Raw genomic sequence first — 15,872 nt, 5'->3', positions numbered from 1 at the left:
TTTGGATACAGAGTATCGGTCTGTTGCTTAGGCTAGAGTGTAGTGGCTCGATCTCGGCTCACCACAACCTCTGCCTCCTGGGTTCAAGCAATTCTCCTGCCTCAGACTCCTGAGTAGCTGGGATTACAGGTGTGTGCCACCATGCCTGGCTAATTTTGGTATTTTTAGTAGAGATGTGGTTTCACTATATTGGCCAGGCTGACCTTGAACTCCTTACCTTGTGATGTGCCCAATACCTACCAAAGTCCTGGTATTACAGGTGTGAGCCACCGTGCCCGGCCAATATTTGTATTTTTAGTAGAGACAGGATTTCCCCATGTTGGCCAGACTGGTCTTGAACTCCTGACCTTGGAGGAGCTGCCCACCTTGGCCTCCCAAGGTGCTGGGATTATCAGAGTGAGCCACCACGCCCAGCCAATCTTTCCTATTTTTAGCAGAGACCAGGTTTCACCATGTTGCCCAGGCTGCTCTTGAACACCTGGACTCAAGTAATACTCCTGCCTTGGCCTCCCAAAGTGCTGGGATTATAGGCATGAGCCACCACCTCCAGCCATGATGAATTTTTTTTTCTTTTTTGAGACGGACTTCTGCTCTTGTGGCCCAGGCTGGAGTGCAATGGTGAGATCTCGGCTCACTGCAACCTCCACCACCTGGGTTCAAGCGATTCTCCTGCCTCAGCCTCCTGAGTGGCTAGGATTACAGGCACGTGCCACCATGCCTAGCTAATTTTGTATTTTTAGTGGAGACAGAGTTTCTCCATGTTGGTCAGGCTGGTCTTGAACTCCCGACCTCAGGTGATCTGCCTGCCTCAGCCTCCCAAAGTTCTGGGATTACAGGCGTGAGCCACCGCACCTGTCCTGCCATGATGAATTTTAAGGTGTAGATCAGAATCGACGATGCTGAGAAGGAGAATGTGAGAGAATGGAGTGAAATAAGAGGAACACTAGAAATTACTGACTTAGAAGCTCAAAGAGGAAGGAGTGACCAACACAAAAACTGTTTCTGAGAGATCAGGAAAGATGACGTTGTGTTCATTAGATTAGGCCACCTTGAGGTGGTGACCTTGGAGGTGGCCACCTGGAGCTGGGTCAGGTGTAAGGGGAGCCCAGCTGCAAGGCGTGAGGGGCCAAGTAGGAGTGCTGTGCAGAGGGGAAACCCAGCAGAGCCTGACAGGCCAGGGTCCCCTCTGTGGCTTCAGTGTCTTCACTGGAGGCGGAAGGAGCTTTTGGAGCATGGAAAGCTCTGGAACAGTGGAAGGGGATGATGGAGAAGGACAGGTAAGAAGACTGATAAGCAGGAATGAGGGTTGAGACTAGAGCCCCCAGACCAAAGAAATAGGAATCTGCACAGTTGGGAGGTTCCCTCCAACAACCTCCCATCACCCAGATGTAGCAGTAGAGAAGCTGTTCAAGCACTGGTCCAAGATTTCCAGGTTTCAGGCTGGGATCAGTGGGAGGCTGGTGGTCAAAGTGGAAGTGTGGGAAGAGGGGTTCAAACTTTCCACATGGGATGTTGGCTATGGAGGGAGAAATGTCAGGAGAGGCTGGCTGACAGGCTGGAGACCTTTAATGTACCCTACACACAGATGCTTAGGAAGCAGTTCTGGGTATGAAGAGCTTCAGTGCTTAGCTGTGGGGAAGGGTGGCAGAGATACGGGGATGTCCTGAGACCCAGAGGCAATGTTTAGTTGTGGGTTTTTGAGGGGCAAGGGAGTCCTCTGGAGGAAGGTAGGAGTTGTGGTAGAGAGGATGGCTAAGCTGGTGCTAGACTAGTGATCCTGGCTGGGGAACACAGTGAGGGGGAGGAAGGTGCAGGACCAGGGCAGGGAGGATCCCTTGGAAAGAAAGTTCAGGAAGAAGGCCCGGGGTTCAGTGGGAGGCTGTGGAGAGGGCACATAGGATGCATGGTGTCAGGACCTTCTGGGGAGTTCTGGGCAGCCAGACCCACCACTGGCTCCTCCCTTTGCTATTCATTTATGTGCCTCCCCTCATCCCCACGCAGGGACTGCCCCATACCCAGCCCCGAACCTCTTTGATGGCTGCCATGCGCACGCTCTCATAGTAGTGCAGGGGCGCGTTGGGTGTGCTCATGTCATAGCCAAATCCTGCGACTGCCACCTCATCACAGCCATGTAGTGCCATGGTCACCGCCACACTGCCAAGGGTAGGAATGTTCTGGAAGACGGCGGGGAAGAGAAGGTGTGCAGAGTTCAGCTGGAGGGCTGGGACAGCTGAGACTTCAGCCAGACTCCCCAGATCTAGCCTCCGTGCCCAAAGACTGAGCCTTCTTCCCCAGAAAGCTATTCTTCAGGATCACTGCCCCACCGGCCACCCATCCTTCCTTCCAAGGCACTTCAGACCCAGCTCGCCTCCTCCCTCTCCCGGGGCCCAGATATCTCACCCCCCGGCCCATGAGGCCATTGTTGAAGGGCAGGCCAATGAGGGTGAAGGCGGCCTCCTGGATGAAATATGGGTTGAGGATTCGAATCTCAGGGGGCTCCTTGGGCACTCGAGTGGCCACAGATTTCCAGAAGCCATCCGATGCACTCTGTGAACACAGCAAAATAGGACCTGAAGGAGGCACACAGCTAGGGATGAGCCTAGGGGAGTGGCAGAGACCCCAAGCAGGGACGATGAGGTGGGGGCATGAGGTGCATAACGCGGAACCCAGGGCCTGTGGTGCAGTAAGCCCATCTGTGTTGGGGGACGTGGGGTATGTGACAGGGACAAGGGCAATGATGGTGAAGAGTGCATGTGGTGGGGCTCCAGCGTGTAACGGAGGAGGATATGAAGGGAGTCGTGGGGCAGGCACAGGGCATGGGATGTTGTGGGGTGTGCTGCTGTGGCCTGAGGGGGCTCCTGGGCCAATGAGAAGACCCAGAAGTGCAGCTGCCTTGCCTCCCTATCTGCAGCAGCTGAAGGGCTGGGAGGGGCTGCCCTCTCTCCTGTCTGCCCTCCTGCGCCCCCACTTCCCTTGCTGCTATCTCTCCTGCCTCTCTCCATCAACTACTCTAGAGTGAACCTGAAAAATAAGAGATGGTGCGTGAGCAAGTAGAGTACGGCAGACCAGCACTGCCACTGACTAGAGAAGGGTAACTGGGTGACAGGCTCCCCAAACCTCGTTTCTTTAACTGTAAAACAGAATCATTCTTATCTGAGGATCTCTGCACTGTACTAGAAAGGTGTCACCACTGAAACCTGACATCCCAGTGTCCATTCCAGGGCTCAACTTCGCCTCCTTCCAAGTCTCTCTCTTCCTCCCTCTCTACGGCACAGAGGCCTTTAGCTCCCCGGCCCTGATTCACTGTTCAGTACATGCACCTCTCCTTGTTTAGACCCTGAAGTATATCACGTCAGCTACTCTTGTGAGCTGCTCCAGTACTCTGCCCCTTGTACTTCTATTGTCCTAGTCTAGGGAAACCTGAGCTTGGGATCAATCCATTTACCCCCCTTTTCTACCCTTACCACTGGGCTCCTGAGCACCGCTAGAAAAGTCACAAATCAACCCTGCAGACGGGAGGCATCAACAAACCGAACTGTTATTTGCTTAGAAAACCTGAAAGAATCGGCTGGGCATGGTGGCTCACATCTGTAGTTCCAGCACTTTGGGAGACCAAGGCGGGTGGATTATCTGAGGTCAAGAGTTCAAGACCAGCCTGGCCAACATGGTGAAACTCCATCTTTACTAAAAATACAAAAAATTAGCCAGTTGTGGTGGTGGGCCCTTGTAATCTCAGCTATTTGGGAGGCTGAGGCAGGCGAATGGCTTGAACCCAGGAGATGGAGGTTGCAGTGAGCCAAGAAGGTGCCATTGCACTCCAGCCTAGGTGACAGACCAAGACTCTGTCTCGAAAAAAGAAACAACAAAAAACCTAAAAGAATCAACTAAACTTAGAATGGATAAAATAATTCAGTGTAGCAATAGGAAACAGTCATCAGATATAATAAAAGTATCTTATTTGCAATCGTAACACAAAAGTCAACTACTGAGGAATAAATTTCAGAGATGTGAGAACTACAGAAGGAAAACTATAATTCTTTACTAATATAAAAAGATGACTTACAAAGTAAGAGAGACAAAATCGTATTCCTGGGTGGGAAGGCTCCAATGCCAACTCCTCCCAGATTTATGTGCAGGTTTAACATAATTCTAAGAAAAAATCTCAGTCAGATGTTTTGAGATTTATCAAATGGATTCTAAAAACCCATCAAAAGATTTATCAGGTAAACATAACACCCTCAAATTAAAAATTAGGTATTATAGTATATTACGGGTTGGCACTTATTACAACAGTGATATATGTATATATATGAATCAAAACCAAGAGCAGTGCAACAGGATCGCCTAGAGGCAGATCAACAAAGGTACAGGTTATGGTAAAGGAAGCTTCACCTTCAAGTGGGAACACATGAGATTTGAAAATTTTCAATTTGGGAAGAAGATCCACTTACTTTCTCTCCTCACACCATATACAAAATAAATGTTTAAAAAGGTAAAAAGGAAAATTTAGGCTGGGCATGGTGGCTCATGTCTGTAATCCTAGCCCTTTGGGAGGCTGATTGAGGTGGACTGATTGAGCCCAGGAGTTCAAGAACAGCCTAGGTAACATGGAGAAACCCTGTCTCTATAAAAATACAAAAATGAGCAGAGCATGGTGGCATGTGCCTGCAGTCCCACAGCATCGGAGGCTGAGGTGGGAGGACCGCTGGAGCCCAGGAGGCAGAAGCTGCTGTGAGTCATCATCACGCCACTGCCACTCCAGCCTGGATGACACAGTGACACTCTGTTTCACACACACACACACGTGTGTGTGTGTGTGTGTGTGTGTGTGTGTGTATACATACATATATATATGCAAGATAGGGAAACAAAAAATTGGTAAAAATTTTGTCACATATAGTAAGAAATGCATATTTTAAAAACTCATGAAGAATCAATAAGGCTCCATAAAAATGGGTAAAAGGACATAAACAAAAGGTTACTAAGCATGGAAAAATTTAATGACAAATAGATGCACATTAAAATGACAAGTTTTTTTCCCCCACTAAAATCTGTGTATGTGTATATTTCTGTATCTATATCTTAGTGCATGTAAAATTCTCCTGCACTGCTTTAGGAGTAAATCTGGCATAGCCTTTCTAAAAAGCAATCTATGTGTCAAAGGCCTCAAAGCTGTTTATATCTTATGACCTCAAAAATTTTCTTCTAAAAATAATCAAATGAAGACCTTTGTAAAAAGCTCATTATAGTATTACTTATAAAAAGTGAAATTTCAATCAAGGAAACAGGAAAACAAAAAGCTAAAATCAAAAGTAAAAAAAAAAAAAATCCCTAAAAAAAAAAAAAAATGAAAAAAAAAAAAAACCAAAACAGAAAACAATCCAAAAGTTTACAACAGAGGTTTTGCTAAATGATACATTTACGTAAAAGAATGTCATAGTTATCAAAATGATATCTTCTAAGAATTTTGGGCCAGGTGCGGTGGGTGGCTCATGCCTGTAATTGCAGCACTTTGGGAGTCTGAGGTGGGAGGACTGCTTGAGCCCAGGAATTCAATACCAGCTTGAGCAACATAGTGAGACAGTGTCTTTACAATAAACAGAATAATTAGCTGGGCATGCGGCTGTGGTCCCAGCCACTCGGGAGGCTGAGGTGGAACAGCCTGAGCTCAGGAATTCTAGGCTGCAGTGAGCCGTGATCTAGCCACTGCCCTCTAGCCTGGGTGAAAGAGAAAGACCCTGTCTCAAAAAAAAAAAAAAAAAAGGAATTTTGTCTTATAGATGTACCATAATGTATGTAACTAGTAGCTGACCCCGTTGGATGTCTAAGTTGCTTCTGGTTTCCCCAGATATCTTCCTCCTCCCTGTTCCCTATCCTCTACTGTCCATCCAGTCTCCCAAACCAGCAATCTGGGAACTGACTTGAGATTCTCTTCCACCGCTCCAGCCTATCTTATCTTGTGCTGCTGGTCATCTAGTTCTTTTGAGTCCTTCTGCTTAGAACCCAATAGATCCACCCCTTGATCCCAAGCCTACTGCTACCACTTCCAGTGTAGGTCTTCTCACTCTTCATCTGGACCGTCCTAATGACTGGCCATTTACAGTAATATCTGTCTTTTTCACTGCTGAACACCCCAAAGCCCAGTACTGAAATATAAATGGTACATAATACATAATTGTTAAATTCTATTCAGTTATTCAGTGAGCATTAATGAGTGCCTATGATGGGCTGCCTCTGCCTCCCAAACCACTTTTTTTTTTGAGACAGACTCTTGCTCTGTTGCCCAGGCTGGAGTGCAGTGTGGCACAAGCTCGGATCACTGCAACCTCTGCCTCCCAGGTTCAAGCAATTCTCCTGCCTCAGCCTCCAGAGTAGCTTAGATTATAGATGGCTGCCACCACGCTCAGCTAATTTTTGTATTTTTTAGTAGAGATGGGGTTTCACCATGTTGGCCAGGCTGGTCTCAAACTCCTGACCTCAGGTGATCCACTTGCCTTGGCCTCCCAAAGTGCTGGGATTACAGGCGTGAGTCACCGCGCCTGGCCTCCCAAACCACTTTCTACTCTCCTCCAGAATTATCTTTCCATGTACAAATCAGATCACATCACCACTGCCTGGAGAAGAGCTGAGCCTTTTAGCCAGTAACCCATCTGTCTCTCATTTCAGTCTCAGCCCATCAGAAGTCCCCACTTGTTAATTCATGCTCCACACTTTTGCTGATGCTGCTCCTTGTCTCTAACGTCCTTCCCACTTCTCTCCACATGACCCATCCATTTTCTGCTTCTCCTTCATGTCTTTCCTGACTCCCTCCACCCCAAGGCAGGACTGACCTCTAACCTTCAAGAGGTGGTAAAATATGGATTCAGATCCTTGGTCCTAGGACTTAACTTCAGCTCTGCTCACTCACCATGTGCAGATCCTGGGCAAGGAATGTACCATTTCCTTATGGATAAACCAGGGATACCATGAGTATTTAGCTTACAAACTATCGTGAGAATTAAATGAGCCATTTCAGGCCGAGTGCACATGAGCCTCACAGGGCAGGGGCTTGCATCTGATTCGCCTCTGTAGCCCAGGGCCTGGCCCAGCACAGGCAGCAAAGAGGCATCAGTGATGGCTATACTTAAGCAGACATGATCTCCACCCAAGGCCCGTGACCAGCAGCTCTTCAGTCTCTTCTGCTGCTGCTCCTCTGGTGGACTGTCTATTCCAGCCACTCACTCCTCCTGTCTCCCACATCTGTGGCAACACCTCTTCCTCTGGCAAACTGTTTGTCCTCCAAAGGTCAGTTCAAAAGACGGGCCCTTGTGGCAAACTTCTGTTTCAGCTCCAGTCAGGCTGAGCAAGCGAACCTCAGTTCTTCCTGCTCCGCCTCCAGGAGGGGGTGTGCATAAGGGAGGTAAAGGAGGGATGCTGGGACACAGTTGGAAAGGGAAGGTGGAGAAATGGCCAAGGCCTGAGGCATAACTGGGGGGAAGCCCCTCTTGGTGGGCCAGGCATGGACTGACAGGAGCAGCAGGTGCCAGCCTGCACCAAGCACAGCACAGCCCCTGTCCCTTCTCCAGGCCCAGCAGGCCTCAACAGCTTCCCACCTGAGGTTCCTGCCCGCGCCTGCCCCGCACACACCTAAAGGGGACAGAGAAAGCACAGGGGCTGCTCAGGAGGAGCAGGATTGGGCATAGCTGGGGACGTGTGTGAGGAGGCTCCAGGCTGGTTTTCACAAGCGTTACTTTATTAATATCTCTTTAACTCCGACCCACTTCACAGGTACAGGTCTTAGGATGAAACGACATGTTCAAGGTCAAACAGCTGGCAAGTGGCTGCAAGTGGATTCAAACCCGTGTCCTGACTCCAAAACTGCGTTCTTTCTGCCACAGCATTTATATCAGCGCTGCAGTTCCCACCTCTGGAAGGCTGAGGGGATGGGGTGTCAAAGATAAAGGAGACCTCCCGTCCACCCTCTAAGGGAGTTCGTAGGGGTCTCTTTGGTGCCCATGTCCCATTCTTCACAGGGGGCTGAGGCCAGAGAGGTAAGGGGACTTGCCAGGGCACACACACAGCTGATGAGACTCTGTGCTGGGTTTGACTTCACAACCTGGTTCTTTGCGCATGAGATGCCCTCTCTGAAACAATCTCTCTTGGTGTGTTCCAAACACTAAAAGTCCCGAATTTAATCACCATCTGAAACCGTAGGAAATTCACTTATTAACTCAACCCCCTTGGTGATCTGATGGGAGCTTCAATGGGGAGAGGAAAGCTACTGCCTCTCTTCTCACCTTCACTCTTTCCTGGGAGGAGGAATGCCTGATGTGACTGCTTAGATCTGAGGATACTGAGTGTGTCACGATTACTGGTGTGAGGTGAAAATTCTTTCCCACAAGGGCAGCCCTTCCTGACTTGCTGCCTCTGTGTGGCAGCGGGTGAGCTGGGCGGGAGGGGCCTCCTCCCTGGCTCACTGTGCTGAGGTCTTACTGCCCTAGGTTCCTATTCAGCCAGAGGCAGCTGAAAGTCACGTGGGACCCTGGGGGAAGGAGTCCTGTTTTAGGTCGCAAGTCCCAGGGTGCCCCGCACTGGAGGACTGGGAGCCCCACACATGGACAGGCCAGTGCTTCTTTTCTTCCTTCTCATCTGCCACTGTCCTGGTGTAGTTTCCCCAGAGATCTCATGGAAAGGAGAAACAGATATGGTTTAGGCATTTCTGTGTTTCCTCAGCCACAAAAACATGAAGTACCAACAAAACCTCAGCCTGTCTCCTAAAAAAAAGCTGTAACTCCTCAGAAAAACATACACAGGCACATACACATAACATCTGTGCACCACTGCAGAGGCCTTGGGAATGGGAAAAACAGAGGCTCAATCCCAGTTCTATATTCTGTGACCCAGGGCACACTGTGTCCTCTCTTTAAGCCTCAAGTTCCATGTGCATACAATAGGGCTGACAAGACCTACTTCCCAGATAGCTCTAAGGATCAGATGAGATGCTGTGCATTTTATAGCATCTGGCACGAGGTCTGGGATATAGCAAGCTCAATAAATCTTATTATGATTATAGTGTCACACAGGCCAGGTGAGTGAAGCAGAGGGTGTGGTCAGCAACGTCAGCCACTGGAGAGGCCAGGACACATCCACACCTGTGCACGTGCACGCATTCAAATGAGAGAGCCAGTCTTTCCCTCTGGCTCCTCGCAGGGAAGTCCGCCTGCTGCTGGAGACACTGCCAGGCCTGCTGCCAGCACGCAGTCCTATTCCACAAGGCCTGTGCCTGCAAGTGTCCAAATCCGGCCCAAGGCTTCTCACATCTCATTTCCCCAATCCACATGACACAACAGAGACCTATAAAGCCAGCCAGTGCTGCTGGCCTGGCATGGTCCAGCTTCTCCTCAAGGCCAGCTGTGGGCTGCATCCCTTGTCGTATCCCTCCTCCTTCAGGAATGTCCCTGCCTCAGTCAAGTCTGGACCCAGCTCCTCTGTGTGGAGCTGCCAGACTCCTGCTGATGCAACCTGTTCTGCTCTCGTCAGAACATCCAGGAGCAATGGGGAAAACATCTGGGAAGAAAGCACTTTTCCCACCAGGCTCCTGCGAAAGTGTTTCCTGGTGCGCTCCCAGGTCTGGGAGTAGAGATTAACCAGGGCAGGCTTTCACAGCAAGAATAGGGCAGATGTGTCCACTGCTTAGGCTCCCTGCTGCTACTGCCTTAGGACAGGCCACCAACTCTCTTGGGGTCACTCTAAGCCATCAGCTCTGACTGCCTCTTGCTTTCCCTTCGGTTTGTTCACGTCCCTGCACAAATCTCATCTTGAAAACGCTCAGGCTTAAAATCTTCAGTGGCTTTCCACTACTCACTGCAACAGCTTGTGCTGACAATTAAGAATGTAGGTCTGACTGTGAACCTTCGTGCTTCGCGCTCCAACTACTCTAACTCTGTGCCCCTAAGCAAGTTCTTTACCCTTCAAAGTCTCCTTATCCTCGCCCATAAAATGAGGGCAATAATACTAGCTCCTACTTTCTAGTGTTTTTGTGTTATGACAGTTTAAATAAGTCATGCATATAATAAGTTTGGCACAAAGTCAGCTCTCGTTAGCTTCTTTTATTATTAGTCCTCAGGATAAGGTCCAGGCTCCTGAACGAGGCTCTGGCTTTCAAGACCCTTCACTATCTGCCCCCTTCTTACCCAGCCTCATCTCCAGCCACTGCCACCATATCCATGTAGGTCCACCCCTAACATTGTGGGCCAAGGACAAAATTATAAATGGATGTATTATATACATACCACATGTCTAAAATTTAATTCTAAATATTTGAAAGTTATGAGTCAAACTATCAAGCTGTTAAATATATTCTAGCACTCTGCAAGGCTGAGGTCGGTGGATCACTTGAGCTGACAAATTTGAGACCAGCCTGGGCAACATGGTGAAACCCCATCTCTACAGAAAATACAAAAATTAGCCAGCCATGGTGGCAGGCACCTGTAGTCCCTAGCTACTTGGGAGGCTTGAGGTGGGAGGATGGCTTGAGCCCAGAAGGCAGAGGCTGCAGTGAGCCAAGATCGCGTCACTGCACTCCAGCGTGGGTGATAGAGCCAGACCTTGTCTCAAATAAATAAATAAACCCATAAAATATATTCTATCCTTCCTTGAAAATGTCCTAGAAGGACAGGTTTGAATTTGGAATCCTGACCCTGGAGATCTGTGCTGGATCATGGTGGTCCAGCCCACCTCCCACCCCTGGTCCCAACCCACACCGTAAGAAGTCTTGTGCAAAACCCTGTCTCTACAAAAAATAGAAATATTAGTCAGGTGTGGTGACTAATAGCCCCAGCTACTAGGGAGACTGAGGTGGGAGGATTACCAGAGCCCAGGGAGGTAAAGGCTGCAGTGAGCCGAGATCGTGCCATTACACTCCAGCCTGGGCAACAGAGTAAAGCACTGTCTCAAAAAACAGAAGTCTGTGCATGTGTGTAGACTCCTCACTCCACACATCCAAGCTCTGCTCATAGCCTCTGCAAATAGCCTCCTTGGGCTTAGGGTATGCACAGAGTTATGTTCTGCCCTCAGGAAGATAGAAGTGGACTTGGCAGTGTTAGGGCAAGAAACTCTGAGGTCTCCATTACCTGGTAGTGGTCTCTCAAGGCAGATGGGCCTGCGGTGGGCACACCCCTCTTGGCTCTGCATATTCCTCTTCACTCCATGGCAAAGGCCATGGCCAGAAGAGGGCCACAGTGGGGCCCAGGGCAGACGCCTCGCTCAGGTCAAAGGGCAGCGCCACGCCCATGCCACAGCCCAGTTACACTATTTCTAATTCACTAAATATACCATGCTCTTTGCCATTGTTGTTCTCTGTGCCCAAAACATGCATGTTCATTTGTATCCTGGAGGCCAAGAAACAAGGTGGCAGGACCCTCCTCACCAGGTGGCACCTGTGCCCTTGGGCCCAGGCCCTGCTGCTCTTGCTGACACTCTCACTCCTGGTTCTGCGGTCTGGGATTCTGCCCAGTGGGCAGGCAATGTTCATTGTGCTCATTCTCACTTCTCAGGTGACTGTCATTGCAGGTGAGCACAGTGTGTCAAGTGTTGTCATGTGCACTGTCCTATTAGTTCTTACAGCAGAATAACAGGGAGCTATGAAGGGAAGCTTTCATGATTCCCATTTTACAGAAGAGGAAAATGGAACTCAAAGATGTGAATTGTGGCAGAAGAAGAGGTTCATTTTCAGTTTCCAACTCTGAGCCAGTGCTTTACCTGCTGACCCCGCCTGCACCGAGGTTCGGGGATAGCAGCTGTGCTGGCTGGTGCAGGTGTCCACACCCGCGGCAGGCCGCTGTGCTGCTGCTTTATACTTCATCATGTAGTGAGACCATAACTCACATAAAAATAAATAAATAAATAAAACCCTTAGGTAATATCTGGGTTTGGCTATTGTAAATAACACTACAAAAAAATAAAATAGCACTATGATAAAAATCTTTGTGCACAGACTTTTCCTTCCTCTGGGTGATGGCTCTCAATACCAAGTTGTTTCCTTTCCAAAAAGCTGGTCCCTATTTGTACTCCAACCAGTAGCCTTTGACACACCTGTCACTGCACTCTTGCCAGCATCATGTATGATAATTTAACACATTATTTGAATACATAGTAGGTGATAAATGATAGACAATTCCCTTTACATGAGTTTCTCAGGCTGCTGGGAAGGCTAAACATATTTCTGTTGTTTCCTAGTTCTCTTCCTTTCTGTGTGGCCTGTTCAGTTTCTATGATCTGATGGGATGCTAATGGCGTTCTTGTTAACTTTCATAATAACCTTTTGCCTGCCATATGTTCTAAGTATGTTTTTTCAAAGTTGTGTGGCAGAGTCTTTTTGTGTGTTAACTTAGTTGAAATTCTAATATGTTATCAAATTTTATTTCTTCTAGCACTTCTGTGTCTTGAAAGTTCTTTCCCTCCAGGGATTTGATGGCTATTCTCACTTTTAAAATTCCCTTTGGTTGTATTTTTGTATCTCACTTTTTAGTCCGTTTGGAATTTATTTTGATGTATGCTATGAGGAGAGGGTCAGAAAACTTTCTGAAAGCTATATTTGGAAAAAAGAGATGAACAAAAAGAAGAGCCGGCTTGGGGCGGGCCGTGTGATGCCAACAGGCGATTGAAAGGCAGAGCGCCAGGGACTGTTCAGTTCTCATTTCTTTATCAAGGAGAATGATCTTGGAACTGCATAAAGAAGATCAAACATGGCTAAGAGGAAAGAGATGCCCTGGAGAGGCGAGAAGAGAGCAAAAGGATGGAAGGGTCTAAACCTAGAAGAAAGACCTTCCAGGGCAATGAAAGGAGGCAGCCTAGTTGAGAGCAAAGAGCCTGACTGAGTGGCAGGAGTATGGAGTTAGAATCCTGACTCTCCTAGAAGGTACTGCTGCAGTCTGGGCCTCAGTTTCCACATCTGCTTATTTGCTTATGTATACCAACTATGCCTCAAACACTGCTGGAGGTGATGGGCTTATAGAGATCAACAAGGCAGTTCCTGCCCTCCCAGGGCTTGTAAGAAGAGGAGCATCTCATACATCCATGGGTAGGGAAACAGGTAGAACATGGAGGTGTGAAATAGGAAACATACAGCTAGAGTACAGAGTCCATGCTGGTTGCTGAAAAGAGTGGCAAGAGCTGGGTACAGCGTTGACACGTGTAGTCCCAGCAGCACTTTGGGAAGCTGAGGCAAGCAGATCACCTGAGGTCAGGAGTTCGAGACCAGCCTTGCCAACATGGCAAAATCCCATGTCTACTAAAAATGCAAAAATTAGCGTGGTAGCACGCACCTGTAATCCCAGCTACTTGGGAGGCTGAGGCAGGAGAATTACTTCAACCTGGGAGTGGGGGTTGGAGGTTGCAGTGAGTTGAGATCACGCCACTACACTTCAGCCTCCGTGACAGAGCAGGACTCTGTTTCAAAAAAAAAAGCTGAGTATAGTGGCTCTCATGACTGTAATCTGTAATATCAACACTTTGGGAGGCCGAGATGTGTGGATCATGAGGTCAAGAGATCAAGACCATCCTGGCCAACATGGTGAAATCCTGTCTCTACTGAAAACACAAAAATTAGCTGGTGGCACGCACTTAGAGTCCCAGCTACTTGGGAATCTGAAGGAGGGGGGAAAAAAAAAAGACTGACAAAGACAAGGACAAGGGAAGGCTTGGAAGAGGCCAGAGCAGATTGTGGAGTTCTGTGCTATGGGGCTGGAATTTTATCCTGCAGGTCACTGGTTCTTGAATTTGAACCTATGTGAATCATCCAGAGGGCTTATTAAAACAGATTGCTGGGCCCAACCAGAGTTTCTCATTGAGAAGCTCTAAGGTGAGTCACCACCCCGCCCCCCAAAAATTGTACCTCTGACAAGTTGCCAGGTGATACTGATGTTGCTGGTATAAGAAGGAACTTTGAGAACCACTGCAGCTCTAAGGTGAGCCCCCACCCCCAAAATGTACCTCTGACAGGTTGCCAGGTGACACCGACGCTGCCAGTATGAGAAGAACCACTGCATCTAGAAATGGGGATCCAAAGCAGGGGAATGAAGCACCTGGACACTTTAGGAGGATTCTTTAGAATATAGATGTAGAGAATGGATTGGAGAGAGACCTGACCGGAGGCAGGGAGGCAGACAGAAAGCTGCTGAAATCATCCAAGCCAGATGGATTTAGAAGGGAGAATCAGAGATTTGGAAGCTGAGTAAGTTGAATAAGGAAGGCAAAGGCAATGATGGAATCAAGGATGCTTCCCAGGTTTTTGGCCATGAGTTTTCAAAATCAGAAGCTACCCCTAGAACCTAGCACTGTGCCTGCTCACTGGATGTTTGCTGACAAACTGCTCCTTTAAAGGGAAAGCAGAGGTTGTGTCTGCCAGATTTGGAATCAGAAGGTCACTGCCAGAAGTGGGTGGCTTTGTAAGCCAGGATGGAGAGTCTGAGAAACAGATGGCAAAAAGGGAGACACTGGGACAAGCGATGACTCTTCCTAGAAACCTGAAGGAGAAGAGAAGACAGGTGATCATAAGCTAAAGAGAGGGCTTTCAATTTTAAGGCGAAAGAGACCCAAATACATTCATAGAGTGAGAGGAGAATCCAGCAAAGACGTTAGAAAGGAGACAAAGGAACAAAGATAGTCCTGAGAAGGTGAAAGGAGGTGGCATCCAGGACAGGAGAGAACTGACCGTGAACAGCAGAGGCACAGGAGGAATGGGAGAGGTGGAAAGCACGGATGATGGGGATGCAGATGGGAATTTTGTAGACGGGAAGCAGGAAGCTGAGAGTTCTTGGCTGGTGACAACCTTTACATTCCCAGTGCAGCTGGACACACAATTTCTGTTTGGAACAGGATGGACATACAGCAGAACTGAAGATGATGAGGGTAGAGGTCTGAGAAGATCAAGGACCAGGGACGGGACACAACAGTGGGAAGCAGCACTGAGATGCTACTAAGGTAACACCATGTGTTACCACCTCAGCTGTAGCTTCTCTCCCACAGGTCACATTCAATCCCTGGTCCTGGACTGGCTGGAGGTGGAGGAAAGCACTGGGAAAGGGGGCTGTCGACTGAATGAGACTGTGCCTGAAGAAATGTGATTTGGTGATTGCTTTGGATTCACTGAATCAATGAATCAATGGGAGGTGTTATAATTACAATGGTTAAAGTGAGACACCTTTGGTCCAAAATGCGGCTCTACTGTTTACTACTGCTCATGGTAAGTGCCTTGCAGGGCTGTTGAGATGGCCAGCTGAGATGATGCATATAAACCACATAGTCCAGGGCCTAGCATGGAGAAGAGTTCAGTAACAGCAGCTCTTACCATCCTCACAGACCATGGCAGGTGGGAGCTGACTGATGGAGGATTCTAACCAGAAAGTATGTGGTCAGATTTATTTCTTACGAAGATTCTTGAGGCAGTGAGATCTGAGTTTGAATGAGGCTCTACCACTTAACTAGCTGTGTGACCCTACATAAGTAACTCATCCTCTCTGTGCCCTAGTTTCTTAATCTCTAGCATGGGGATAATGGTAGGGTCATTATGAGAACTGAATGAAGTCAAGGAAAGCTGATAAACTGAAGGGCTTGATAAGTAACAGCTATGATGATGATGACAGTGATGATGGAAGGAGAGGAGAATGAAGGGAAGGAAAAGAAGCAAGGAGAGGAGGAGGGGGAGAAAGTGGTGGGAAGAGGAACAGGAGGAGGAAGAATGGCAGGAAGAAAAACAGGAGGAGGAGGAGGAAGACTGATGGGAAGAGAAGCAGGAGAAGGAGGAGGAAGAGTGGTCAGAAGAGAAGTAGGAGGAGGAGGAAGAGTGGTGGGAAGAGGAACGGGAGGAGGAGGAAGAGTGGTGGGAAGAGAAG

General features: G+C 48.4%; 1 protein-coding gene across 2 annotated transcripts in view; it reads right to left on the bottom strand.

Annotated features, from left to right (window-relative positions):
- ST3GAL3 (ST3 beta-galactoside alpha-2,3-sialyltransferase 3) overlaps positions 1–15,872 on the bottom strand; it is a 114,012-nt gene that overhangs the window by 7,171 nt on the left and 90,969 nt on the right. Inside the window, exons 7-9 of one of the 2 annotated variants that reach the window (XM_037742831.1) lie at positions 2,401–2,547; positions 2,028–2,174; positions 1,445–1,879 (exon numbers count right to left, since the gene is read on the bottom strand). In XM_037742831.1, the coding sequence (XP_037598759.1) occupies positions 1,769–1,879; positions 2,028–2,174; positions 2,401–2,547 (405 nt within the window). In that variant the 3' untranslated portion in view covers positions 1,445–1,768. Of the gene's footprint in view, positions 1–1,444; positions 1,880–2,027; positions 2,175–2,400; positions 2,548–15,872 lie in introns of those variants that run through there. The other variant, XM_017540710.2, reaches the window with a different exon arrangement.

The sequence above is a fragment of the Cebus imitator genome, unplaced genomic scaffold (assembly GCF_001604975.1).
Source record: "Cebus imitator isolate Cc_AM_T3 unplaced genomic scaffold, Cebus_imitator-1.0 Scaffold129, whole genome shotgun sequence".
NCBI lineage: Eukaryota > Metazoa > Chordata > Mammalia > Primates > Cebidae > Cebus > Cebus imitator.
Note: the sequence above shows the minus strand (reverse complement) of the source record. Positions and strands in the feature narration are given on the sequence as shown.